At 52.0% G+C, this 27,254-nt stretch overlaps 1 protein-coding gene across 10 annotated transcripts in view; it reads right to left on the bottom strand.

Annotated features, from left to right (window-relative positions):
• LOC122386865 (eye-specific diacylglycerol kinase-like) overlaps window positions 1–27,254 on the bottom strand; it is a 180,068-nt gene that overhangs the window by 1,693 nt on the left and 151,121 nt on the right. For 6 of the 10 annotated variants that reach the window (XM_043376574.1, XM_043376584.1, XM_043376566.1 and 3 more), the window contains 12 exons: window positions 25,497–25,707; window positions 24,081–24,273; window positions 21,499–21,589; window positions 11,314–11,504; window positions 5,721–5,818; window positions 5,010–5,138; window positions 4,524–4,662; window positions 4,065–4,256; window positions 3,122–3,163; window positions 2,080–2,143; window positions 615–772; window positions 49–212 (listed from right to left, as the gene is read on the bottom strand). In XM_043376574.1, the coding sequence (XP_043232509.1) occupies window positions 49–212; window positions 615–772; window positions 2,080–2,143; window positions 3,122–3,163; window positions 4,065–4,256; window positions 4,524–4,662; window positions 5,010–5,138; window positions 5,721–5,818; window positions 11,314–11,504; window positions 21,499–21,589; window positions 24,081–24,273; window positions 25,497–25,707 (1,672 nt within the window). The remainder of the gene's footprint in view (window positions 1–48; window positions 213–614; window positions 773–2,079; window positions 2,144–3,121; window positions 3,164–4,064; window positions 4,257–4,523; window positions 4,663–5,009; window positions 5,139–5,720; window positions 5,819–11,313; window positions 11,505–21,498; window positions 21,590–24,080; window positions 24,274–25,496; window positions 25,708–27,254) is intronic. The other 4 variants (XM_043376616.1, XM_043376627.1, XM_043376608.1 and 1 more) reach the window with 1 other exon arrangement.

Here is a 27,254-nt window from a genome sequence, read left to right as displayed (position 1 = left end):
CTACACCTAAAGACCACACCATCACAGCCGTTCGCCGTTTCGACTCACTTTCCAGGTAGTCTGCGAGATCCTTGTCGTCGGCCTGAAGGGCCAGCTGGCGGGCCGTGTTGCCGTCACTGTCTGCCAGTGTGAGCAGCGCTCCGGAGGCCACCAGCATCGAGCAGATGGTCCGCCGGCCGTGCAGAGCGGCGCAGTGCAGCGCCGTGTGGCCCCTGAGGGAACACGGGAGGGGAGGAGTTAGATACAGCCTGCAGCTGTTGTAGGGCGCACAGGGGGAGGGTTAGATACATTCTACAGGTGCCATACGTCGCCTGGGGACATGGGAGATGAAGGTTTAGGTACAGGTAAGGTCATACTTATGAGGCGAGATAGGGGTAGATACAAGCGCCAAAAGCCCAGTATCTGACACAGTTCTACACAGGAGAGATGCGGTCATCTGGCACTGCGTAACTATAATCCTGAGCTTACTCACACATTTATTCACAGAATCAAAAGCGATGGACGCTAAACACACATACGAACGATCGATCGTCTACTTTTCCCCACTCTCATCACGTCATCCTCCCTCCATCCAAAGCTGCCTGCCCTCCCCTCCACCCCTCTCCCAATCTCACTTGTCGTTGTCGCGCATGTTGACGGCCGATGCGGGCGCATTGGCCAGCAGGTAGCGGACCACATCCTTGTGACCGGCCGAGCAGGCCAGGTGCAGGGCCGTCTGACCCATGGCGCTGACGGAGAACAGCGATACGCCAGAGGTGTGCAGCTCCTTCACCTGTGGGACGGAGAGATTATGAGAGGGGCAGGGGAGGGAGGGGTATTTTGTTGCTAATTAGGGCTTTAGGGCGCGCCAACTACTAAGGTCATTTGGAGGGAGGGATAGAGAGGGAGGGAGACAGGGGGAGAGCAAGAAAGTGGCAGCTACAGGAGACAAGGCACCCTGAGTGGTCAGACGCACGTGGAAATAAAGATTAAAGAGAACCAGCAACACTCGTAACACCGAGAGCGCAGGTACAAATGAAGAGTTATGGAAATATAAAAGAGACAGGGACACCAAGGGAGATGGTGAAAATGAGCTCCATTGTCTCAGGAGGGCGTAATAGAAAACTCAACACCAGTTCATCCACATTACACGACGGAACGCACAGAGCAAGGTAGGTCTCACAAGGGAAATTACTCATCCCAATGTCTAAATGAAATGAAACAAGTTACAGCATTAGCCTTACCTACGAATTCAAACATCATCACGCAAAACTACGGGCAATAATGTCAGTAAATTAACCGATCTCAGCTCTAATATGTATCCCTCATAAGTCGCGCACTGCACTCGCCTGCAGCTGCCAATAGCTGCACGGTCCGACAGATCATTTCCCGATGGTTTACGTTATCTCCACCTGGCCTATAAATACAATACTCCATCTGCCCGTTTCAATACCGGGCACTGGGTCGGCCGCCGTTTAGATCGCGGCGGCCACATCCAGCGGACCTATTTCACGGCCGATGAGGCCGCTCTGACGCGCCGCGGCCATTCAATTCAGCAGTTTTGAAATGTAGAGAAGAGGTGGCGATCCCGTATGATTCAGGAGGCGGGCGTATTTCAGCGGCTGGAGCCGCGCCATGAGGGCTGGGAGCCGGCCCGAAACATAACGATCATCCGACAGGAGCCGACGGTCGGCCGCAGCGACAAACGATCCAACGACTTGTATACCATTTATATACCTTATATACCAGCCACAAAACTGGCCAAAGAATGGCGAGTGGGTGACCGGCCACGGCCAGCATTTCGTGATATCAATACATGTGGCGATGAGGTTATCAGCTCTTAAAATGAGATGGCCAGGAGAGTTTCGAACCAACACTAAACCGAGCTTATCCTAACATACACCTCTGCCAAGTAGGCCCCGGTTTCACGTCCGCTCTCCTGACTCTAGCCGGCTCATTCGACTGCCGTCCAATTCCGTCCTCACTCTCCCCACCTCTCCCCCTCTCCATCTCCCTCCCGACCCACTCACCCTGAGCGGCCCCCTCTCCCTCCTGGCCCACTCAACCTGGGCGGCCCCCTCTCCCTCCCGGCCCACTCACTCTGGGCAGGTCACCGCTCTGCGCGGCGTGCAGAATCTCCTCCGACGACCGCTCCAGCAGGTGGCTGAAACAGACCGAGCTCCGGTCAGACGAGCCGCGCACGAGCCTACACACCGGTCCGCACGCAGGGCGGCTAATTAGGGCTGACCGGCCGGCAATCACGGTATGGACAGCGGCTTAATTGGACCGGGAGGAAGTGGTCGTACCACCGGAGTTCCACATTAGAGGAGGAGGGGACCGGAAGGAGAGGTCAGAGCAGATGGTCTGATCTGGTGCAATAGGTCGAGTGAATAATAGCTTTACCAGAACAAGAAATGAGGCGTTTGAGTAGGTACTCTGGCAGTGGTTTCTGTCATGAACACCTTTGGAAATGCGGAAGGAAGGAAACACAAAAGCCAGTCGGATTAAACAAAACCGTCATGAAAAAAAAAAACAGCTCGTATTTATTCTGATGACCAGTGAGTAGTTATTACAGCCACGACCTAGGTTACCAAAAATGACACAAAACATCAAAAGGCAAACGGTTAAGCAGCGGAAGCCATAACGCGTCGGCTCACGATGGCCTAATGATTCCAAAATATCGTAGTCTACAAAAGAGACGAAAATAACGACACCGACCTATCACACCGTCAAGCACCACCCATCCACCCTGCTACGCTTCCGCCTCAGCCCAGACGCAGCCTATCACCGTCCAATCAGTCGGCCTCTCCGGCTGACTGCGGCCCCCGCCGGAGCCGGCCGAGCCTCTGACCCGGCCGGCAGAGCCCGATGGACGCCCTGACCCGGCCGCGGAGCCCGGTGGACGCCCTGACCCGGCCGCGGAGCCCGCTGACCGCCCCGAGCTGCCATCCATTCCGCACTAATGCCTGCAGGTCGCCGAGCCGCCTGCGGCGCGGCGCGGCCGTCCGGCCCGGCCCGCCGCCTCCCGACTAATTGGTACGGTCGGCCCGGACGCGCGCGGCCGATTGGAGATTTATACATGCGTCCCGGATGTTGGTCGGAGGGGTGGGGTGGGGGGGGGGGGGGGCTGAGCTGGGCTCACCTGGTGGGACTGGCCCCGGCGCCAAACAGGCGCTCCTTGAGCCTGAAACGGGCCCACACCGACAGAATAACACGGTCAGTGGAGGCCATTAGAGGCGCCAGGAGCCGGGGACACGAGCGAACGACGGTGGGAGAGAGACAGAAATAGCCGCGGCGTAGAAACGTACTACGCGACAAAGGTAGGAGAAGAGAAATATCATCAAGGCAATATAACAAAGCCTGAGAAACATTAACATTGGTTAAAAAGATGCCATTATTTTCAAACAAGCCGTCGACATTCGAACCTGAGGTATGAAACTCTGAAGTAGAAGTACTCGATAAAATGTTAATTAAGCATCGTTAGCAATGCAAAAGGTCTGTCGCTTGGAAGAGGTAACTGCAGAACCAAACTGAAGACAGGTACGGAACTATTTGGAAAACAGTGTGAATAAAATTCTTAAAACATTGTGCACTGCAGACTAGTGGTGGCCAAAGTTCGGCTACTGCTAGTGAAAAACACAGCGACTCAGACGACCGATCAGTGGAGCTATACGAATAGAAACGACGATGGCTTCACCAGCTATGAGGCTCTTCCAGCTATGCCTAATTGCTACGCCACGACGGATGCTCTGCTACAATTGATGTCCAGAAAAAGACGATAACGTTAACGAACCCATTAGGTACTAAGCAGAAGCTGCATCTGGACAATGTGACGTGATAAGAGCCCGACTATATACGGTTAACAAACTATGCAATGGAAGACTCGTAGCTTAAGTACAAAAAAACGTCTCTCCAAAAATCTGGCCTAAGATGCTTCAAAACAACATTAGGTGCATTCAAGCTTCACAGCCTACGTGCATTGTGCAGCGAAATTAGAGCTACCAAGACGGACAACTAGCCACCAAACGGACGACCAGCCCGTCACGTCACGTCACTATGACGTCACGGCGGGTAACGTCACGCACGAGCTGATGTCGACGTGTCCGGAGACGAGGCTGGTGCAGCTGCGGCGGCCCAGCCGGCTCGACTGGGTGGCTATGGAGGCGCAGCTGCCCACGGACGGGGTGCTGTGGCGCCGGCTGGCGGAGCTACCGGCCCGGGCGCTCGACCTGCCCTCTGCCGGACCGGCGTCCAGGTCCGACTGCCCAGACTCGTCCCTAGGCAGCAGCAGTGCATCAGCCGGCGCCACCACTCCCCACGGGGCCCGGGGTCACCGCAGTGGGCGCCAGACAGCCGGCTGTTTCATAAATCGCGACCTATCACATCCGACGATTTCGCCACGAAGCCACCCGAATTTAAAGAGCATGCCCTTATGAAGTCACCATTTTCTAAATGCCGTCACATTTCGGCCGCGATTTCCAATTGTTCTCCGCTCAGTACCTATTCCCAGCCCGCCGTGCCCCGCGGGGCTCACGTGTACTCACTTGTTGTTGGCCGTGGCCGAGACCTGCGAGGTGACCGCCATCGGGTCGAGGACGTACACGTCCTCAGAGCTAATGTCGGTTACAAAGTGCAGGTGCTCCTGAGCGCGATCGATCCGGAAGAAACGCTCCGCCGTGCAGGCTGATGGACGAAAACAAGATGTCGGGTCAGGCCAGGCCAGACTTAATCAGGCAACTCACTAAAACACACAGCTGGGGCTTAGGACATTCGTTTTTTTTTCCACTGCTTTGCCCTTCGGACGAGCAGATAGAAGGCGCTTTCAGTGCAATTAGAGCCATATCAAACCAAATAAACCATGAGGTAAACTTAACCGGATTAGGACGTACTGAATCTGAACCAAAGTAAATAGATAGGGAATCCACGTAGCTAATAAATATGTTTCAGGGGCTAATGAATTAGCTAGATATACAACTGATCGGTCCCCTCAGGAACTCCAAGGTGACCCGTCGTCTCCGATGCGGACTTACAGTCGACGAAACACCACTCGGGGCTGAGCGGTGTCGTGTGCTGGTTCTCCTCCTGCATCCGGTTGATGTGCCGCCGCACCTGCTCCAGGTCAGAGTCGTGGTCCACCAGAATCACACCCAGAGGCATCGCTGAAAGAGCGGAAAACATAGTCACTCAACAGTCATGGTCCACTAAAAATCACACCCAGAGGCATCGCTGAAAGAGCGGATAGAGTCGTTAATCCCGCACACTACTAGCAGCCGCAATCTGTCGCTGTTACCGAGATAAATGACCAAATGTCAAAGAAACATCAATAAGTGTAACCCCCCAAAATATCAGAAGCAAGCCATAATGGCAAAGAATAGGAACACTCGCTAGCCGACATAGGCGGCCGAGATAACTGGTGCGAGCACCGGAGCTTATACTCCTGTTCATAGATGTCGCTAGTGTCAGCGCCTGGACGGTATACTGTGCCGCAGCGCCCGATACGGAAGGGAGCTTATACTACTGGTCATAGATGTCGCCAGTAGTGAGCGCCTTAAAGGTATACTGTGCCGCCGAACTAAGTGCGGCAGGGAGCTGTTACTAATGTTCATAGATGTCGCTAGTGGTAAGCGCCTGGAAGTTATACTGTGCCGCAGCGCCCGGCGTGGAAACCCGCGTCCGTAAACGGCGGCTATCTACCGAACTGTTTCACAAATTTCGCGTCCGATTGTGGAGAGTTTTCTTACAGTGCTGCATCAGGGTCTCCTTGTCGTAGTGGTACTGCTCGTAGTCGGACATGGTGATCCGGTTGATGCGTATCCTCAGCTGCTCCTGAGGGGTGTCCCTGGAACACGAGGAATCAGGAGGTCAGACGAGCGCTCTCTCTAAAGAGGGAGTCATAAAGACATTAGATGTCACAGATGCCTAGCTATTTTTATGGTCCACGCCTGTTGTCAGAGTGAGTTGAGTGTGTTGTTATCACAAAACATTTTTTACTCGGGACACACCGTCTGTTGAAAAAGGCTTCTCAGTAACAGAGCATTTTCAGTTTCCAGCGAAGCCACACACTTGAGTATTCTGAGCACTTTGTGCTGTCACAAAACATGCACATAAAAACCTTCGCGTCATAAAACCACTAACGCAGTGAGTCTCCTAAGACCGCAGCCTAAATTCTGATACGGTGGGTTTGATATAGGTCAGGACAGTTCCCGACAGGGTCTTAACGAGAATAATCATCCTGACTATGGTAATTTCTCTCCTTCCACTTTGACGGGACGAAGCTCAGCAATTAAAACGTGGCATGAAGTACTTAGCCAAGTTTCGGATCGGGGACGGGGGCGTCCCTGTGGGAACTTCAAGGAAGACGAGCCGAAGTTAAGCCACCGAGGTGATTGCTCAAGGCATACTGGAGTGGAGGAATACGCTGGACTTCAAAGACACAGCAGCTCCATTTTGGTCTCCAGACGACGCTTAGCCAAGTTATTTAAAGACCAAATGAAACCAATCACATTGCCATGGGCATTGTCTCAGTGAAAGGAGAATAGATTAAGCAGCGGGCTTAGTCGTGCTCCATTCAAAACCAGCAGCCTTCCAGGAAACTCCCACCCACTGGGCAGTAGAATAGAACTAAGACATCCAACATCTCGAAAAGCAAACATCTCGACCTTTTGTTACAAAACATCCTGCAGATGGTCCAGTTTTAGCCAGTTTTATCAGGCACCGTCACCCCATCGGTCACGAGGTCTCTGGGTGCGGGGATCGGGTCAGGGCGTCTGTCCGACCGCGGCGGCCCATCTGCGCACCGCCGATACATCAGTGGTGCCGTCATGCCGTCCGATTAGGGCACAATCACGTCGGCACGTGGGCGGCGCGCCCGTCGCCACCTATTGAGCGCTCCGGCGGCCGCCAGAGTCCAGACGCCGTGCCGGCTGCCCGGCTCTCTGCGCTGAATCCCATCACAGCTGCACTGCTCTGAACCCCGGCCGGCCGACTCCCGGCTAGCCTCGGGCCATATACGGTGGCTCAAGATCAGCACGATTTCTCAGTCCGGCGGCGGGCAGACGCGGCAGGTGCGCGCGGATCGGCTCGATCAGAGGACGACCTCCATCGGCGCCGCTTCCTCCATCTTCCCTGGACGCCGGCCGAGAAAATGGAACCTCCTAAAGCGGACCGGACGCGCGCGGCCCTCGCCGGCCGGCCGAAATAAACCAGCGCAGCGGGCTAACTGAAGACGACATCCGTCCCGCGGGATCGGCCGGCTCAGAAGAGCACTCCATCTGGATCGAAACCGCATTACCTCGGCGGGCGGCGTGCACCAGCTCCGAGCTCTGCGGCCGACCGCAGAGCCGGGCCGCAGAAACCACCGCCAGAGCAGCCGACCTCAGTCCCACCATACGGACAAACAGAGGTCTCGGACGCTGATCAGCCGCCGTCTCGACCCGTCTCTGTGATTGCCGTCTGCGGCTCGGCGCAGTCCTCAGTGGCCTGTCCACTTACGCTGAAGTAATTCGGTTTCAATCCAGATGAAAAGCTCCGCTAAGTTGCCACTCCCATGCGGCCAAAGTTTCTGTTAGCCTCAGGATCGGGTCGGGGATACCGACCGGAAAGAAGAGCACGGAGACGGCGAAAAATAGATGGGAGAAATGACCTCACCGAACACAGCAACGAAGGGGAAAGAACAGGTAAAATCGTATGAACAGTCAACTCTGACGAAGAGACACCCTCATTGGTTTTAGTGGACCGGGGAAGACAGTCGTGATATAAACCAAACAAAAATCAAGAAACCAGTAGGAAAAAGTCGTGACGCACCTAGGGAGCAGCTATTACCCGTGAAATAACCCATAACAACTTCCGAGTCTGAGTAACACGACATTGGAAAAATCGTTTCACGAATACCATTTCCGCTGATTTCTCAACTTCCCGCATTTCAAGCGGCACCGGCATTTTCATCCTTCCCCTTTTCACAGTGAGGTTCAGGTGGTCTCGTAGCAGACATTCGCTTCCTCGTATAACTCTCGTTGGCTTCCGGCTCATTCCCGTTTCATTGCGGCAATACGGGGGAGCAGAGAGGTCATCCTGCTAATATTGGTCTGGCCGAGAGCTGCAGTGAGCATTGCTTAATAACAGAGCAGCACTCCGGCTCGAAGGAAGGCCAGACGGCGAGGAGCGGCCGTTAACTCGACACGTGTCGGCCACAGAGGTATCGTATCCGGACCGATGGAGGCTCCTTGGTGGCGGCGGCGGCGGGAAGGAGAGAGAAGAAGCACTTCTCTCACCACACCATCCACGGAGGGTTCTCGGAGCTGTCATTGGGCCGAGGCGGACATTGGACGAACTGTCCAACTCTGACCTCAGATTCGACTGATAACTTGGGCCGACAGTGGCTGCGGGGACGGGCGCCCCCCCCCCCCCCCGAGAGCGGTGACCGGGCGGGCAGGTCACCGCCCGTCAAAGCCTGATAATCTCGGATCAATCACTGGAGCTCTGGGACTGATGACTGAGCAACTGATGACCGATACTCTCCGAATCGGGTATGATACTCTGAATGATCGCTGATAGGATAGATTTATTTCAAAAGATGGCGATTCGAGGGGATCGCATGTCTCAGATTTCCATACCCTTGAATGCAATTGGAAACTTCCTCACACGCACTGCCAGTTCACAGCAGAGATCGACATCCATTTTTAAAACTAAGCCGTTGAATTTTAAATCGAGGGAGAAAAACCTCGATCGTGTAGCTAAAAAATGTACAAATCTCTCCGCTTGCCGCTCCATCCCGCGACTCCGTCCATCCCGCTCGCTCGTCTCCACAGACCGACGATAAAATACTGCACTGACATTTCGGGTTATTGAAAGGGGAACCACCCCGACTGGACTGTATCTCACTGGTCGGCGTGTCGATTGGACCGCAGCGCAGAATTGTGAAGTAGTCGCGGCCGACGAGCGCCGACGGCGCAAACATGACTAGCAAGTAGTCGAGAGAGTCTGCGACACGCCCACAGCGCCGCCGGCTATCCCGGCCGGATCCAGTTTTCAGCCGAGATTTCGAGCAGCCGCGGAGCAGGGCGTCGGACAATCACAAATCTCGGGACAATCTCGACAGTCAAAGGTCACTATCCGTCTGGGGCGGACAGCTGATACTCAGAGAGCACACCAGCCAATTAATTCGCGGCAGCCGATCTGTCCGGTCAAACCGCACAGCCCACGTGCTATTTGAACAAAGCTGGGGATCTCTGATCGGACGGACGAGCCGCCCACTCGTGACTCGGCGTCCTATCAGTGCTGGAGATGTGCTGGTGCGGGAGGGACAACAGGGGCATTCCACGTCAAATCGAACAAAAATCGGCTGTTTTGCACCTTACCATCAGCGATTTCAGTATAAATTTGTGAGCGAGTTCCTGTGTGGCCCCGGACATTACATTGATGTTTTTTTTGCACATTCTGACCACAGGTCTTCTAAATATAGGGCATCAAATTTTTACAAAATGTTGGATCTTTATATTTTTGAACGACCATAACTTTGGTTGTGCTTGTTTGATTTGAATGAAATAAACCTTACTGTTTAGGTAATTTCTTAAGCATTTGTTTAGAATTGCACCTACTTAAATATATGACCTTGAAAATTGCTTAACTCTGTTCTTAAGCACAAATATTGAAATAGCAAAAAACACGTCACCTTCGATTTGGCTCATTTTCATATATTTTATTGCCTACCATATTCTTAACAACCTGTGAAAAAATTAGAGTGGGCCATTCATAAGTTTTGAAGAAAATTGCACATATGCAAACGTATGTTGGCACGCGCAGTGGAGGGGGAAGAGCGAATTTCGCCCACCCCTCCTGTTTTTCGCCAATATCTCATAAGATTAATGCGAAATTAATTATGGCTACCTGTCAAGAATTGAATTGGAAATCTCATCGTGCAAGCAATAAGAAAATCGGTTCACAACTGTTCTAGTAATAGCGGTGTAAAGTGAACATCCTGTCGCCGCAGCGACGCGGCGACTCGGCAGCAGGCGCCGACCGCTACGCGCCGCCTGAATTGTAGACTGTGCCGGGACGGAACGGAACGGTTCCGTCTTTACATCGCGCTCCCTACCGCTGATTACGTTCGATTCGCGTCAAATTTTGTGAGAAGACTAAGAAATGTACAGGCAATCTTATGATGAAAATTTTTTGAAAATCGGTTGGTAAACAATTGAAATATGAACGTGTAAACACAAAATTGTGATTGCTGCGTTTCCCGCATCGGCCGAGCCCGCCTCAGCCGGCGACATGTTACTCTTAGCAGGCCTCTAACTGCCATATTTATTATTGGATTAACTAGAAATTCCCCATACATACTAAAAAACGTCTGTTCTTTCGGATAGTGAAGATCAAAAGACGTGAAGATATCGTTGCGTGATAATGTTTTCGTTGAATTTACTTCATGATGCATTTCCACACGGCTCAAAATTCACCGCAAAATACCGTTTGCCTGAGACACTTTTACTATGGAACGTGACTGCTTGACTACGATGACTATGCATTTCCATTCTCGCAGAGTTTGGGATATCACTAATCAGCAATCATTCATTTCAGAAAGTGTACACAAGCAAGCATGTCTTGACTCTGTCTTTCAAGGTCACGCGCGGTTGCGTGATGTTGATGCATGAAAACGGCGTTTGCCGCGAAAGTTATGAATGGCCCACTCCAATTTTTTCACAGATGGTTGGGAACATTGTGACGGACATAATATGTAAAAATTACCAAAATCGAAGGTGACGTGTTTTTTGCTATTTAAATTTTTCTGTTTTAATTCAAGGTCAAATGCATTTCAAGGTCACTTCAATTTAATTTTATAATCAAAAATCAAAGCCTTATCAATTGCCTATAAGACCCTGTTAATATCATTTTGATACCAGAAAAGGAACCAGAGTTATAGCCATTTAAAAAATTGATGTGTGGCATTTTTCGCTATATTCGATGACCTATATCTCAGCGATACGTTATCAAATTTCGAAAATATTATACGTAACTCAGTTTTGAACCATGCCCAGTCTGCCTACAAATTTTCAGAAAAATCGAAGGGGATGACGGATTTCGGTGTTTGATTTGACGTGGAATGCCCCAACAGTCAAAGCATAATCATTTTTAAACTATCTTTTATGAAACGCTGACTTTCTTATTCTTTGAATAATCTTACTCATTGTCATTAGCCAATTCAAAATACGCATAAATAAAATCACATCTCCGCGCTGCTAAAAACACCGCACCCAACCAAACCCCACGCCCGACCTTACTTATCCTAGTCTCCACCTTCCCTCCCCCTCCGCCCCGCGGCGCGCCGGTGACACTCACGTCAGTACGGTCTTCTCTCCGCGCCGCTTGCAGATCATGCGCGCCCGGTTCAGGTGGCTGACGGTGATGATGGACGGGTTGACCCGGCACGCCTCGCCGTCCACCTGCATTGGAATGGTGCGCGCCGTGGTGATGACCGCCTTCCGACACTGACCCAGGCTGGTGCCGTGGCCTCCTGCGTGTAGCAGAGGCTGGGGAGAGAGGGAGGGAGGCGTCACCTTCCGACACTGACACAGGCTGGTCCCGTGACTGCCAGCGTGTAGTAGGGGCTGGGGAGAGAGAGTGGGAGGGAGAGAGGAAGAGTCATTAGTGATACCAGAGCGGAAAGATACTAAAACTTGGCTATGCGACTGATACGCAGATGCGAGACCTTTGTTCGTGGCAATCCTTGGGGCCGTGCAAGTTACAATATCGACTGAGAGGAAATTATGTGGAACAGATTATCCAACATTCCACTACAACAGCTTATCGTGAGAATAAACTTTGAACTGAATGAAGTGCTTGGATTGGTTTCGGGATCTGAGCAGCAGAAGTTTGGCAGTTCCGGGAGAACAAGATAAAAGCCATGCATACTGAGATTCGAGAATCTGATAAAGTAAAAAGAACACGAAACAAAGGAGAGCGCAGTATGCCGATTTACCGCCCACAAACTAACAATCGTATAGCAACACCACACGACACAGGCTATCTGTCGTTACGCCGAGACCCCACCAAATACTGGAATAATGTCATTATGCACGCTCACGTTCGCTGAGACTCTGTGTGAGGTACGTGACCGAGGGCGCAGCCACGGCCGGCTCGGTCGGCGGCCAGCCGTGAACTGATTCCGGGAGCGTCACGACCTTCCCGTCCCGTCCCGTCCCGTCCCATCTGTCCCGTCCCGTCCCGTCCCGCCCCGTCCCGTCCCGTCTCACCCCGTTCCGTCCCGTTCCGTCCCGTACCGGAGGCGCTGGGCTCATCCCAGCCGTGCCGCACCGCCGCCCGCGATGTAAACACCACTGAGAGGGTGCAGCGGCGTGCCACACCGACTAGCAGGTAAACACCCGCCCCGGGCGCCATAGGGAGATCGCTCTGCTCCCCTCCCCCGCCCGCCCTTCCCCAGAGGACGACACACGGCACCGGCCGGCTATCAAGATCAAAGCTCAACTCCGCTGAGCTCCCAGAGATGCCACAGCGACCCTGATGGGGGCGGAAGTTAATCGAAAACCACTTTCCGCGCTGCGACCAGCGGCTCAAACTTTGCGCGCACAAGTTCCGCGTAAACACTTCGGAGCGTGTGGTAGCGCACAAGATAAGAATATTGTGTGTTGGAAGTTCCACAAGAGAGACTGGTTATTTGGAAAGGCCAAGACAAAATTTATTTCTTTGAAAGTAATGAATACATTATTAGTAGACCAGCAATCAACTATAGAAAAGGGATAGGCTTCTTCATCCCTGGCAACGCTTATGCTCTTTACATATAAATAAAAGACATAGGGTGACTTACACCTAAAACTAGAAACCTGAAAATCACTCTTATTTTGTGACGTAAACCAATAGTAGAAAGTGCCAGTATCTTAGCACATATATGAAATCAAACACGCCTTTCACAACTCTTGCCTGTACTGAAATCAAAGTGTGGACTTGGAGATGCGAGATGCTGATAAATAAAAATCCACCGGACAGTGCCATTGGATCGGAAGTGAGGCGCACTGCAATAACGGAGGAAATTAACACATCCACAGTAAAATAACCTAAAAGAACACCACTGCACGGGCAGCAGGCTGCGGCCACCAGGTGGGATCTGCAGCCAGGCGGGACCGTCTAGACGGCGGCTGGCGCACAGACACGGCTGCCGACGGCCGGCAGAGCCCATTTGGACCATCTGGTCGGAACGGACCGCCGAACCGTGACCCCGTGACCGGTCCGTGATGACGGAGTCATGAGGTCACGGTACGCCGCCGGTCAGAGGTGACGTGGCCCGGCCGTCAGGTACCTACGGACCGAGGCCCATCGAGATCGACACCAGATCCTAACAGAATTATACGGCGAGAGATGACTCATAAAATGTTTAAGCTGCCCTAGGGGATATATCATCAAGTCGTAAAACTCAGCATTAAACGTCACTAAGCATAAGCTGCTGTGAATATTCCTCTTACCCAGAGGTCGTAATATGTCACAATACGTCGCCAACTCAACGCCCTCGACCTTATGGGGTCACATTTCTGCAGTAGCCGGACCCGGCGGCGCGACTCTGGGAGGACAGATAGTCACTGGGGTGTGCTGCTGGAGCACCATAACTCCGGCTGACGGCTGCCGAGCCAGCGGCTGGTGGGACAGGTCACGGCGCGGGCTCCCTACCCCCTCCCCCGGACCGGGCACACGGCTCCCTCCCCCTCCCCCGGACCGGCCACACGGCTCCCTACCCCCTCCCCCGGACCGGCCACACGGCTCCCTATATCCCCTCCCCCGGACCGGCCACACGGCTCCCTACCCCCTCCCCCGGACCGGGCACACAGCTCCCCAGCCGGATTTGAGCGCCAGTCGGTCGCCCGAGTCGAAGCTCTAAACGCGGCACGCTGAGGTCATGACTTCATCAGTCTTTCATCGGCAGCAGTGAAGTTGGCGGCGAGGGGGTCGCGCTCGCGCGCAGAGCGACGCCGACCGGCGGCGTGGAATTGGCAACAGAAATGAAAAGATGATGGCTTCCCCTTCGGCAGACTGGTGCTATGATTTAATGAAGCCGAGCTCGCCACTCGGGCTCCACACAGACCGAGAGAAACATTTCTCTCATATTGGTCATTGGTCAGTGAAAAGGTCAATAGCTGAGTCGAAAGGTTATGATGAGGCAAAAATCTAGGTGACGGGTACGGTACGCTAACGTCTAAGCCGCGATTCGTTTGTTTTGGTATCAGTGATCAGTCGGTTAAATCGCACTCGACTGGCCCTGGCTTATGGTACGCATTGACTAATGTGTTATCAATATTGCATCATATGTGAGTCTCTCGTATGGATATGCGAACCGTGTTCCGCCAGCTGGCTGCCACGGGAGTCCGAGCAGGCTGGGGCGATGGTGGCGCCATCTCTGAAGGCACGGACAAACTTCGACTGACAACAGATGACGTGCTCCGGCTGAGGTGTCTCGGGAGAGCGGGGGGTCGTCGTCGTCAGCGCCGCGAGGCCAACCAGACTGACGCTCCGGCGCTGATCCCGGTCATCTGCGGACGACGATGGACTACCGTCGGCGAAACTCAGCCCCGCAGCCGACACCTGCTCGAGATCCCGCGTCTGACACTGCGACAGACCCGCGGCGCTCATGGGGTGACCTGCTGCGACGGTGGCGCCGCCTCGCTCCACCAGTCGGAGGCACTCGACACAGAGCGCTCCAGCGTGAACTCATCTCGTGGCGTAAGGATTGGGCACGTCAACGCTCAGTCGTTGGTGCCGAAAGTCGATCTCATCAACAGCCTACTAGAGAAGGAGCGTTTCGACCTGCTGTGCGTGACGGAGACGTGGTTGACTCCAGTAACGTTATCACGGTTCGTGGTTTTTCCTGGTTACGCCATGGTCAGACGCGACCGAGCCTCCTCTACCAACGGCCAGCGAGTACGAGGTGGGGGAGTGGCGATCCTGCACCGGAACAGCATCCAGTGCCAGGTGCTGAAGACGCCCGAGACCCGCCTCTTGGAGACGCTGTGGCTGTCCGTCACGTGGCGCGGAGGGAGGCCGGCCATCGTCGGGGTTATTTATCGCCCACCCGACGGCTCGGTCTGCCAGGCGGTGGAGGAGCTCCAGGAGCAGCTCCGAGAAGTTCTGCTCAGGAATAGGCCTGTGTTTCTGCTCGGTGACATTAACATAAATGTCCTGAACACTCAGTCGGCTGATGTCAGACGCTACCAGGCTGCACTGGCGGAGCTCAACATGACACAGCTGATTGACCGGCCAACCCACCCACTACCCACGCCTGCCGCTCTGGACCACATCGTCACCAACATCAAGATCCCGCCAGCCAGAGTCGAGGTGATAGAAACCGACATCAGCGATCATCTCCCGATCGCAATAAGCGCCCCTGTCGGCAGGCTTAGGAAGCTGCCGGTGGAGCGAACGACACGGAGCTGGAGACACGCAGACTGGGACGCCATCTGCCTTGATCTTCTGCTCCAAGACTGGACGTTTCTGAACACGGAGGGCGACATCAACACGATGGTGGAGAAGTTCACGGCGACATGGTGGGAGGTCATCGACCGGCACTGCCCAGCCCGCACGAGGCGCTACCGACGCGCTGGCTGCCCATGGATCACGGACGATCCTGACCTCCGTGAGGCGATGGCGGAGCGGGACGCGGCGTATCGAGCCTGGCTTGACCTGCGCACCCCCGAGTCACGAGCCGATTTCTGTCGTCGGCGTAACTCGGTCAAGGGTCGGCTGGCGCGAGCCCGTCGAGAGTTTCTCGGCCGCCAGCTCGTGACCTCCGATCGCCGCCAGTTCTGGAGCAGCCTGAAGCGGTTTTTCCTGACCTCTGACTCGGCAGCGCCCACCTCAGACTCCAGTCAGGGCGAACTGCAGGCCAGGGCTGACAGCTTCAACGACTTCTTCTCGTCAGTGGGGTCGAAGATCGCGGACGACCTGAGGGACGATGTCGCGGCTGGGCGGCCACCTCGCCCGCCCATCGTTGTGTCATCGGCCTTCCGTCTCGCGCCGGCCACTCTGCCCGAGCTGGGCAGAGCGGTTAGAGAGATGAACTCGTCCGGGGCTGTCGGTCTGGATCGCGTGCCCCTTAGTGCCGTGAAACGCTGCTTTCCTGTGATTGGCCCGCACTTGTTGAAAATTGTCAACACATCAATGATAAAATGCTCGTTCCCGGACGCGTGGAAAATCGCCGAGATTGTGCCTATATATAAGGGGAAGGGCGATATAGATCAGGCCTCGAACTATCGTCCCATTTCACTTTTGTCTCATCTGGCAAAACTTACAGAGAAAATGGTCTGCAATCAACTGTCTCGGTACCTAACTGATAACAACATTCTGTATCACAGCCAATATGCCTACAGGTCGTGCCACTGTACAGAGGACGCCGTGCTCGACGCTGTCGATTGGATCAACCGTAACTCCGAGAGGGGTGAAATATCATCGATTACGGCCGCTGACCTCAGTAAGGCCTTCGACAGCGTCGACCACGGCGTCCTCCTATCAAAGCTAGGATGGTACGGAATCGATCCTGGATGGTTCCAGAGCTACCTGAGCGGCCGGGGGCAGCTGGTGAAGGGTGGATCGGCGACATTGCCGGTCAGCTTCGGCGTCCCTCAGGGCTCGATAGCCGGACCGATCCTCTTCAGCCTGTTCACAAATGACTTGCATTGTCACTTGCCGGGCTGCCGAGTGATTGCGTACGCTGACGACACCCAGCTGCTCGATCACTCACTGCCCGATCCTCAAAACTTAGCTCAACTCAAAGTGCGCATAGAAAACTCTTTGGATTCGCTGCAGCTCTGGTTCCGATCAAATTCGCTAAAAATGAACCCTGCAAAAACAGACTTTTGCATCATCGGCACTCGGCAAGCCATCAAAAACACAAACAACTTTCATATCACCATAGAGGGCGTGGTCACAAAGCCCTCGCCATGCATCAGGCTGCTTGGTGTGACCATAGACCCATGTATGTCCTGGGAAATTCACATTGGACTAATCGTCAAAAGGTGCAACGCCCTACTGATTTCACTTTACCGTTTCCGTCACCACTTTAATAGCGAAATCATGAAACTTATCATTGAAACGCACGTCTTTCCCCACATTTTGTATTGCATCTCGGTCTGGGGCGGAGCGATAAAAACACAACTTGCTCGCATCCAAAAACTTATAAAGTTCAGCGCTCGCATCGTGACAGGCGTGCGGTGTCGGGAGAGGGTCGGTCCGGCTGTGGTATCCCTGGGCTGGAAGCAGGTGGAGCAGCTGGTGCGGGAGAGGGACCTCCTGAAAGTGTACAAAGCTCTTCACCAGCAGCTTTGTCCGCCCGCCATCCGCACTATGTTCGTCCAGAGATCCACTGTGTCCAGCCGGACAACGCGCTCATCTGAGGCCGGCGATCTCGAGCTGCCCAGATGCCGACTGTCGGCCACTCAGAGGGGGTTCCGGTACCGTGCAGCTGCCTCCTGGAACCAGCTGTCCCCGACTGTCACTGGACAGCAGACACTGTCCTCCTTCCGGGCGTCGCTTCGCCGCGTGATGTGATGTGCTGCTGCCGGATGAGACTGTGATGCTTTTTAACCTGGCTGTGTAAGCGCTACTTTCACGATCACCCCTGTGTTGCTTTTATTTGTTTTAACCGTATACCTGTATGACGCAACTCCTGAAAAACCATGTCTTATGGATGGATTTTAGCAAATATACATACATACATACATACATACATATGCCACCATTTCCATGGGCGAGACAACTTTTTTTTTCAGCAAGCGAAGCTGATGAACCAAGATAGCTGATATTCCTGACCGTTCTCTTGCCAGACAGTGGAGTCTATTTTGGACTTTGCTACTATTTCACATCAAGAATACTTGTGTAAAACTCGGAGAGCGGTAAACTATGTCGATAATGCGAAGTTACGTCTGCTAGGTATGAGAATAGGATGACGCGGCAAATCCTGTTTCAGGGCTCCCACTTTGAAGTAATTATAACAACAACTTCAATTTCATTCAATCAAAGATAAACTTTATGCAATAGTTACACCACCAAAGAATATACTTTACGAGAGGTATAACACACAACTTTTGCTCCGCATGGGCTAATTTCGGCGAAGAATAAATGCAGACAAGCTGAACTTACCTAATGCAAAAATATCCCTCGACATTTTCACACTAGTGTGTGCTGTGCATTCGCATGCAAATTCTAAAGGACATAAGCAATATAAGCATTATGTCATAGTCAAGTAATAGTCAGTTTTATTGAAAACTCCATAAAACATGGCTTTCCTGTTCTCACGTCATAAACACGTTTAAAAGCCAGGGTATACTTAAAACTACTAAAAGTATAAAACACAGCAGGGGTTATGTAAACAAAAGAGAGTGAAACAACATACTAACAATTACCTTAATCATTGATCTGACATTCTTCATACTGGGTAGCCACTAGCCGGGCCCAGACGAATGAGATGTTACACTTGGCAAGGTCGACGTCATAATAAGCAAAGATACCTATAGCAATGCCTAGTTTTCAAACTCAGGTTCAAGCAAAAGGATTTGGCAATAAGTGTAAACTTAGCTTCTCATTAACCTACACAAATTATGAAGATTGTCCTGCCAATTAAGATATTTCAGGACACACAAACTACCCTCTTTAATTGACCCACAGATGAACAAAGAAATTTTTAGATCGACTGCCTCGTAGTTAAATGATGAAACTAAATCCCCTCCCTAATTCCCCTCGATGGAAACCAATTTGACAAACCAAAAATAACGGCAAAAGTTTGCAGACGAAATGGGGCTCAAATTTAACAATGCACTCGTTCCGTGCCTCATAATTGGGGCAATGACTAAACGCTCGAAGTTGAAAAGGTCAGAAGATAGCAAACGCTTTAAAAGGCTTTCGCCATCGAGGTGAGTTTCTGATGAGGCATTTCACACTAATGCGGAACAACGCCATGGGAGTAAAAGGCACTTGCCACTTCGGGATTCAAAGTAGCAGAAGAACTATCGGATCTCATTCACTCTGCTTATGCGCATTAGCAGATTCGATACAACCAACCTCTGGGTTTAGCGGTTATTACGCAAGTCATCAAGGTGGCGCTCGCGCATCAACGTTATAAGTTCGAAATAGGTAGGTATTTTTAGTAAGGTGAGTCATGCCAGTCAAAGAGAGCCAAGAAGCAAGTTGAGCGATTGTTTTCAGTTCCCTCAACTTTTGTTACAAAAGTTAACAACAAGGGCCAATAAAGCTCGAGATTTCCAAGCTTGACCAGCTATCTCTCATTCCATCAGCTATTCAAACCATTGTGGTGAAACTCAAGCAAACATCACAACCAAAGCACTCGCTCTCTCCTCCAGTACACACACTAAAACTGTCTCCACCGTCCCTACGACTCCATAAAAGCGGCCATTCTCTGGCGATGCAGCCCGCCTTTCAGCGCCGGCGATTTCAATCGCGCCCGCCCCGTCGTCCGGCGTCCGGCCGACATTCACGGCTCATCTGGCCGCTGTGGACCGGTCTGAACGCGGCCGTAGATCGGCGCCGGATGATCCGTGTGATGACGCCTTTACGGTGTCCCTATCCGGCGGCTGATGGCCGAGGCGACGGGGCGTCAGGACCACCCACACCCCGTCCGTCGCCATCCGCCCGCCCGTCCGCGGCGCCCGAGGGGTCTGTGGCGGATACCGCTGAATTCAACCATGTGATGGATACCGCGAATGATAACTATGTACAACTATAAAAATACGCATATCTTGAAAAGCAGAAGGAAAAAAAAAACGAAAAGAGTCCGCATCTGCGGCTCCTTCATTCTTAGGAAGTAGCTATAAAGGAAACGAGGTAAAAATAGAACAAAACAAACTACTAAAACTGTAAAATTCAATCAAGTACGCAAAAAACATGTTGAAAAAGTAGGTGCATAGCCATTTAACGAGTGCACTTCACATTTCCTGCGAAATTTGATGTTATATTTATAGCACATAATAAATCAGAAAATACATCTATCAGCGTCTTTTTGATAATTCACCCTCTCTGCGTCCTAATATAAAACGCATTCTATATTTTACACACGAGGCTAGGCCTGACAGCATGCCTGGTCTGAGGACAGGAATATTTCATCATGAAATCGCTGTGGGCGAAAATATATTAGCCGTCATTTCCGGCACAGTCAGATCCATCTTCCATGTGTTCATGCTTTCGCTCCACGGTGATTTAGGGTAGACGAGATCAACCGGGACATGCGGATATAGCTGCCTTGTGAATCTTTATGTAAAGTATTTAAAATAGAATACATTTGTATTTGTATTTACTACAAGCACCCACAGGCAAACGCCCTTTTAACAGGTGCAGTCAAAACAGTACATAAAATCATAAACAAGATGAGGTGAAAACACAAACGATTCACAACACTGTAGTTAAAAGCACGGCATAACATAGGTAGGTGTCTACTATAAGCAACACTAAAAAGAAAACAAGCTAAAAGTATACACTAAAAGGAAATATATAATATAATAAAAAACATAGAATTATATTTATAGTTACCTTATGCTAACAGTAACTATTGTGCTACCCTCATGCGTTATTGCGGTATTATACTAAAAATACGTTATTGTGGCACACTCATTTGTAGTCACATTGCCTTTCTCACCCGACCGGGTGCGAACACCAACAATCGGGCCGAGCGGAACCACTCGCTCGGTCTCATTCTCCACAGAACGACCTCCCATTTGTTCGAGAGCTTCCTCCACGGCCGGGGGCGAATATCCGAAATGACATCCGGTTTTCATTTGCCAGCTCCGCGGCGTCTACTTAGCAGTCAGAGCACGAGTTTTCGGCTCTCCCCTCCCGGCGGAAACGTCTTTGCGCCCGGCGTTTGACCAAGTTTGTATGGCTGGGCGGGCCGACTTTTGGCATCATTAATCTTCAGTAAACAAGTGGCGGCCGCCGACGTCCCCCAGGCCACATACAGAGGTCGGCAAATACTCCCAGCTAGACCGAGAGCGGCTGACGAAGTTCAGCCCAGCCCGTTGAGCGCAACGCTAAAATGAGGCCAGGGAATAATGCAAATGGTGATGGAGATTTCTGAGCTCTTAATGACGACTAAATATCACTGACTTACTGAGCTTTCAGGAAGGCGGCATTATAAATCGAGAATAGAAAGATTATTTGCATAAAGATAGGAGTAAAATGTGGCTGTGGACCAGAATACAAAGAATCTCTTTTTCGAGAATATTCGCAATATTAGTATAAAAATAACGCTGTGTTACATCAACGCCCTTTGACAAGTCCTCTACGGTGAAGAAAAGGTGACCCGTGTGGCATGGAAAGACGTAGTTCTGTTAAGACTTCGAGACAGATTTTGACGATATCACCTGTATCATCGAGCCAGTGGCATCAAGGACGGGACGAGACGAGACAAGACTAGCGAGGTTGGAAGGTTACGGAGCCATTCTGAGACATTGCGAGCCATTGCGAAACATTGCGAGACGTTACAGCGCGCGTGTGTTTGTGTATTTCCGCGTCACTCACCAGCTGGTAGGTGGTGAGACCGATGACCTCCATCAGGCCATCGGAAGTCGACTGGTCCCGTCCGGCCCACGGGTGAGTGCCACCGCCGTAGCTGTGAAAAGGTCACCGGAGGTCACCAAATGTCGTGGGTAAGTACTAGGTCACGGACAGGAAGACCACGTTTACACACGGTGTGGTTTGTCACCCGTCACTATGGAGATATTTCAGAAAAATCTAACAGTATGTGAAAACAAAATACACGTTGCATGTCCTCTGATCGCGTGGCACGAACAGTATCACGGGAATACCTGCATCATCTTACAGCGGTAGAGACGACCTAAAATAAAAGCGTTACGAAAGACGTGGAGAAAGATGAACTCTACATCAATGAATATCACTCCGAACAGTCCGAACTCCAAAGTTAGCAACCTTTTGAAATGCATCCAGACACTGTTTCGTTCAGCTGTCCCTTATCTAATGACCAGCATGATCCAGCGACTAAACGCCAGGTCGGAAGACTTTCAAATATATTCGAGCTCGAAAAGAATCTCAGAAAATCGTACACCGGTACCATCCAATCAGACGCTGAAGGGCAGCGGATTAAAACAGTCTGATTCTGAGAATATCGGATCCCAGCGGACAGGGTCAATTTCCACTGGAACATTCGTCATGGGGCAAATCCCGCCAATTTTGGATGTTCAGCCGGGCTAAGAACCGTCCAGTGATTAGTCCCTGGTTCCTCCAGTTTGTCAAAATATAGATTACACACTCGTCTACACAGCCTGTTTTATAATTCTAATCCGATTACTCAGTTTCGACAGAATATTGACCCTAAGCACACCGTCGCCAATGTTCACCCCTCCTGACACGTCGAGACCGACCGACTCCCTCCCCCTATGGGGTACAGCCGCGCCCGGGCGGCACTGGCCCGGTTCACCACACCTCCGTCACACAGTCGCTGCCGCCTGTAATGGGACAAGCCGGCCGGTGTTCGCCGCCGGCCGTTCCCGGGAACGGTACAGACGTGCCCCGGCCGTTCTCGGGAGGGCCGCGGGCCCGCCGCCCGAGTCGGGGGTCACGGGGTCGATGGGAGGTGAGGTGACAGGGTTCAGTCCGCTGAGCTGGGACTTCTGACGAGGGCCGCCCAATCAGGGTACATGACGTGCCGCGCTGCCGCTGTTCCATGGGGTCATGAGGCGACGGACTGTTGTAGTCATCGCCGTAATAAAGGATTTACATTTAAGCAAACTTCTACTGAAACACGCCAGGGTGTTCTACGTGGTGCGTATACGAGGTGGCTTACAACATCATTCCCGTGGTGCGAGGAGGATTTAAGTGAACAACACGAGAGGCGGCACACCGCCGTATTGACACAGTGACGAAGAACAAGACCATCTTTTTGACTTCCACTTACAGATATTCATTCGAGGAAATGTGTATCTCACGTAGGTATATGGAAATAATAAGAATGAAGCTAATTCTATGTACGATTGCATTTTTACTCCCTTTAGTCGTCAACGTGTATTTATTTGATGATAATTCCAAATACCCCTCAAAAGCGCTTCATCAGCAAGAACATCCACATTTCTTCCGATCTATTAGTCAGTTGCCTCCCGAAAAGCAGAGCAGATTCGTGACCTATGCTGTGACAATGTGCCAGACCGACTGCTGCTCTCTATTGGGTAACAACACCCGGCCGACGTCCCATTGGAAAACATTCACGGCGATGACCTTTCGATAGGGGATTCATCTGCTCTGCTGCCAACAAATGGATGGTATCAGTAGGAACATTGGTCCACTGGTGCATGCAGAAAAAGAGCGCCGCGCTGGCAGACAACTTGACTTTCTGGTCAAGGAGGAAGCAGGTTCACCGTTTCTCACGGTAGCACATTTAAACTGGAGCTGATGCAGCTAAATGTAACGAAATTACCACAATTTCGCGCCCCAAGTAAAAGTAATGTAGGTACCACAGGTGTAATGTCCCGGCTAAATACAGAACAACCACACCGAGCCAACACTTACAAAACAATGTAAAAGAAATGCAATGTAAAAAGAACAGCCCGCAGGAAGTTTCATTCTCTTGCACTATTTTAGTCGGGACAAAGTATAGAGGCGAGATAGTGAGCGTGCCAGACTTCAACACCGCAGGCTTAAGACGTGGGAAATCGCTAACCCTAACGTGACCTCTTTCTCATTACAGAAACTAGCGAAGAACTTATGAGCAGAACGGCGTTCCCATCAACACTTTGATCAGAGCTTCAAGCTAGTTGATGAAACACCCAATGTAAGAATCAATTCAACAGCCAAACTGAGAACCAAGCTGTAGGTATCAATCAGTTGAACAGTCGCTCATTTACAATGTTGCGTTCCTCTACTCTGAACCTTGGAAACAGTCTTAATCTCTAGGTGTTGGTATAATGCCATGCTATTGCAAAATCCGCTTATCTCAGAGCTCTATCAGTATGCCATCGATTTATGTATTCCATCAAACCTTTGGCAGTCTCTCAGTCCGCGCGGGATAAGCCCCCATCTCACACGTGACACGGCTGTTTTACTAGCCGAGCTGACGCCCCGGAACAGCAGCCAGAACACACGGCACCCACCTGGGTATGTTGAGGAACAGGATGGCGTGCACCTTGTGCTCGCGCAGCTTGTGGGTGATGTCCGTGTCGTCGCAGACGATCGTCACGTGCTCCGACAGGTCCTTCCACCGGCGCTGCAGCAGGTCCTTGCCGCCCGCCTGGCCGTAGAACATCTTGTTCCGTAGCCGAGAGCTGAACTTGTCCGGCCGCGCCTCTGTGGAGCGAGAGGTCAATGGGTGATAAATGGTTATGGTTGCTCATCAGAAAATGATAGCGGGAACCCAATGAACAAAACAATGAATATAGCACGGCCAAGATTAGGTGCTGGAAATTACCAAAACAACCAGCATACCCTCCTGCACTGCTAAATGGGCCCCTTCACGAGATGACAGCCAACCTTTTTCTCGGAATTCCCTACGCTTCGCAATGTGCGGCTGCCGGCCGGGCTCGTGCCATTCCGTGAGGTGGCTGATATTTTCGCCCGGTGCTGTCGTGGCAGGGCCACCCTGTGATCACCGACTCGGCACCAGCCCCGCCGCGCAGCTCTAAAAATACTCCGAAATAGCGCAGCGCCGCCGGAGGCAGCGGCGAAGTTGGCCGGCCGGCCGGCACACCGGTATGTAGTTTCACATTCTCGGTAACTGGTCTGCGCTGTAGGTACCTTCCCACCATTCAGTGCGAGCCGCGTCCCACGCCGTTCGTTGTCCGATCATCCGGAACACCAGACAGCGATAACTTCCAACTCTAACTTTGGCACACCCAAATGCGCAGACCGATTCACTCCCCTCCCCGCGGTGTGACGTGTGCCACGTGTCCAATTTCGTGTCGGCCATGCGGCGATGGGCGACCAGTAAAGCCGACTAGGGTTGTACCGGCCCAAACGACCGTTTCCTGCCAGCCCGGCTCACGTCCAGCAGTGAGACGGGCTCGGATCGGACGAGTAACTATCCGTGAGACGCGCACATCGGAACTCGCAGTCTGCCCTCAGCACGGACAGTAGGGATGAGGGGTAAGGATCGATCCGTGATATAACTCTGAACGTCCGGGTGAAGGAAGGGCTCACTGAATAGCGCCGGCGCTATGGATTTTGTTCCACGTCCGTGTATTGATCACGCTGCGACACATGTCAGGTTTACTACGGCTCCCACTTCTGTTAGAGCATTGTCAAAGGTCAGTGATCTATGAATGCAGCCATAACTCATAGAGGGATGCCTACAAGAGTACAATATTTCCTTTGACGTTGTGGAAGAGGTGGGAGACAAACACTTACATACATCATCTAAGTAATTGATTGTAACATGTCTAAAGCAGAAAATACAGTTGGTATGCAGGACACAACATGAGCAACAACATCGTTGAACTGATAATATTTCCGACCATTGCCTGACTGAAGTATCCACTGTCCACCGTCCAGCCATCAAGGCCCCGAACACTCACCTCTGGCTTCGTGGAACTCGAGCGCGATGTGGGCGTCGACGCCGAGTGAGAAGTAGTTGTTAATGACGTTGAGCGGCAGGTTGTCCTTGCCCTCCTCACTCGGATCGGCGTCCTCGTTTTTGGTGACGATCGCCTCCCACCGGTCGAGGTCCTGCTCCTCGCCCTCCGAGATGTTGCACAGGATCTTGGAGATGGGCTCGTCTGTGTAGCCCTGTGGGGAGGAGAGACGGAGTTGTTACTGGATGTCCCGAAGCACGTGGGTCCGGTGTTATGTGGCCAGCCTCCTGAAGTTTCTAGTTGATGCAAGGACATCATCAGTGCGTCCGGTCATGATGCATTAGACGCAACGGCAAATAATTATTTTTAGCCTGTGTTAGTGCGCCTGTGAGCCGCGCGCCTGTGTGCGCGTGACGGAGGAGTCATGCGTCTGCAGCGACACCTGCGCCTTACGGTCTGCGCGGTGCGGTGGAGTTTCCCAGACAGCCGCGAGATGGAGCAGCCTGCCCCTTCCTGAGCCGTTCCCGTCCCCCCACGCTGGCTTCGCGCGGTAGCTTTATTGGCCGTGTCTCAGACGGCGCGAACAGCTGATCGATACTTTTGCCCATCTCTGTCGCGGGCGGTACTTGTTCGTTGCGTACGATATATGTGTTATCTTTTTGTGTTGTGTTTCGCGGGATGAGTTTATACGGGGATATTTTTCTGTTATTCCGCATGTTATTTGTTTTACGGATGAGTATGGCATGCTCATGTGTTAATGTTTATGTCCGCGTGTCTGCAGTACTTGCGGGTTCCCGTGACTGGCGGGCTCTAAGTCAGCCGCCATACTCAGTCCTTTTCATGGTGTACTCCGTCGAGAATGGAGGCATGGCGCCTGAGTGGACGAAATCGTTGGTAAGAATTGAACATTATGATTTATTGCTTTATTGCTTCTAGATTATCGCGCTCTTGAATTTGTTCTATTTTTCCGTATCGTTTATTCAATGTTTTTGCCTTTGCAGAAACCGCTAGATGCATCGTTGTTTACCGTGCCTACCTGCGCTAGTGCCAGTTTGCGTTGCCACGCTGCTTCATATGCTGCACCTACGCATCAGTATTCGCTAGTCGACCGCATCGTGACGAATACAAGCAACGCTCTGGCTACGGTGTTCTGCGCGTAACAACGCTCGTCAATCTACGGCTCAGGCGACAATAGTTTCAACGATCGTCTTCATCATCGTCAGCATCAGCATCAGCATGTCTGCTTGCTGATTCCGTCGCTACTGGCCAACGCATGACCGCTGCAGACGCGATTGCCTGCCGCCGTGGGGACTGGATCCAGGACGGAGGTTCCAGCAGCCTAATGTCCCTGCGGTGGCGGAGGTTCGCGTCTGCTGGCTGGCACCTACTGGGTGGACGCCACTGCTACTGATGGTGGGTGCTGCTGCTCCTGATGGCAGGGAAAGAGGTCTGACCAGTGATCTTTTCTGTTTGTTAAGACTTTTGAGGCATGCATGGAACAGGTGCAATGATGTGGTGTGTCTGAACCATATGAGGCTGACATTCGTGTAGGTATTCTCGGTGCTAGTTTGACATGTGTTTAGCTTAAGGTTGAAGTGTTCATTCATAACTTATCGTGCCAGCAACCCTATCCTTCTGACCTGCCCAACCTGACCCACATGACCCCCTCACTTGACGTTGACCTCGCTTGACCTTGCTTGACCGTGTGTGTCAACGATAACCATGGACCTTGACAAGTTGACAAAGGAGGAGCTGGTCGGG

This window comes from Amphibalanus amphitrite, unplaced genomic scaffold, assembly GCF_019059575.1.
Source record: "Amphibalanus amphitrite isolate SeventyFive unplaced genomic scaffold, NRLGWU_Aamphi_draft 000016F_arrow, whole genome shotgun sequence".
In the NCBI taxonomy this organism is placed as follows: Eukaryota; Metazoa; Arthropoda; class Thecostraca; order Balanomorpha; family Balanidae; genus Amphibalanus; species Amphibalanus amphitrite.
Note: the sequence above shows the minus strand (reverse complement) of the source record. Positions and strands in the feature narration are given on the sequence as shown.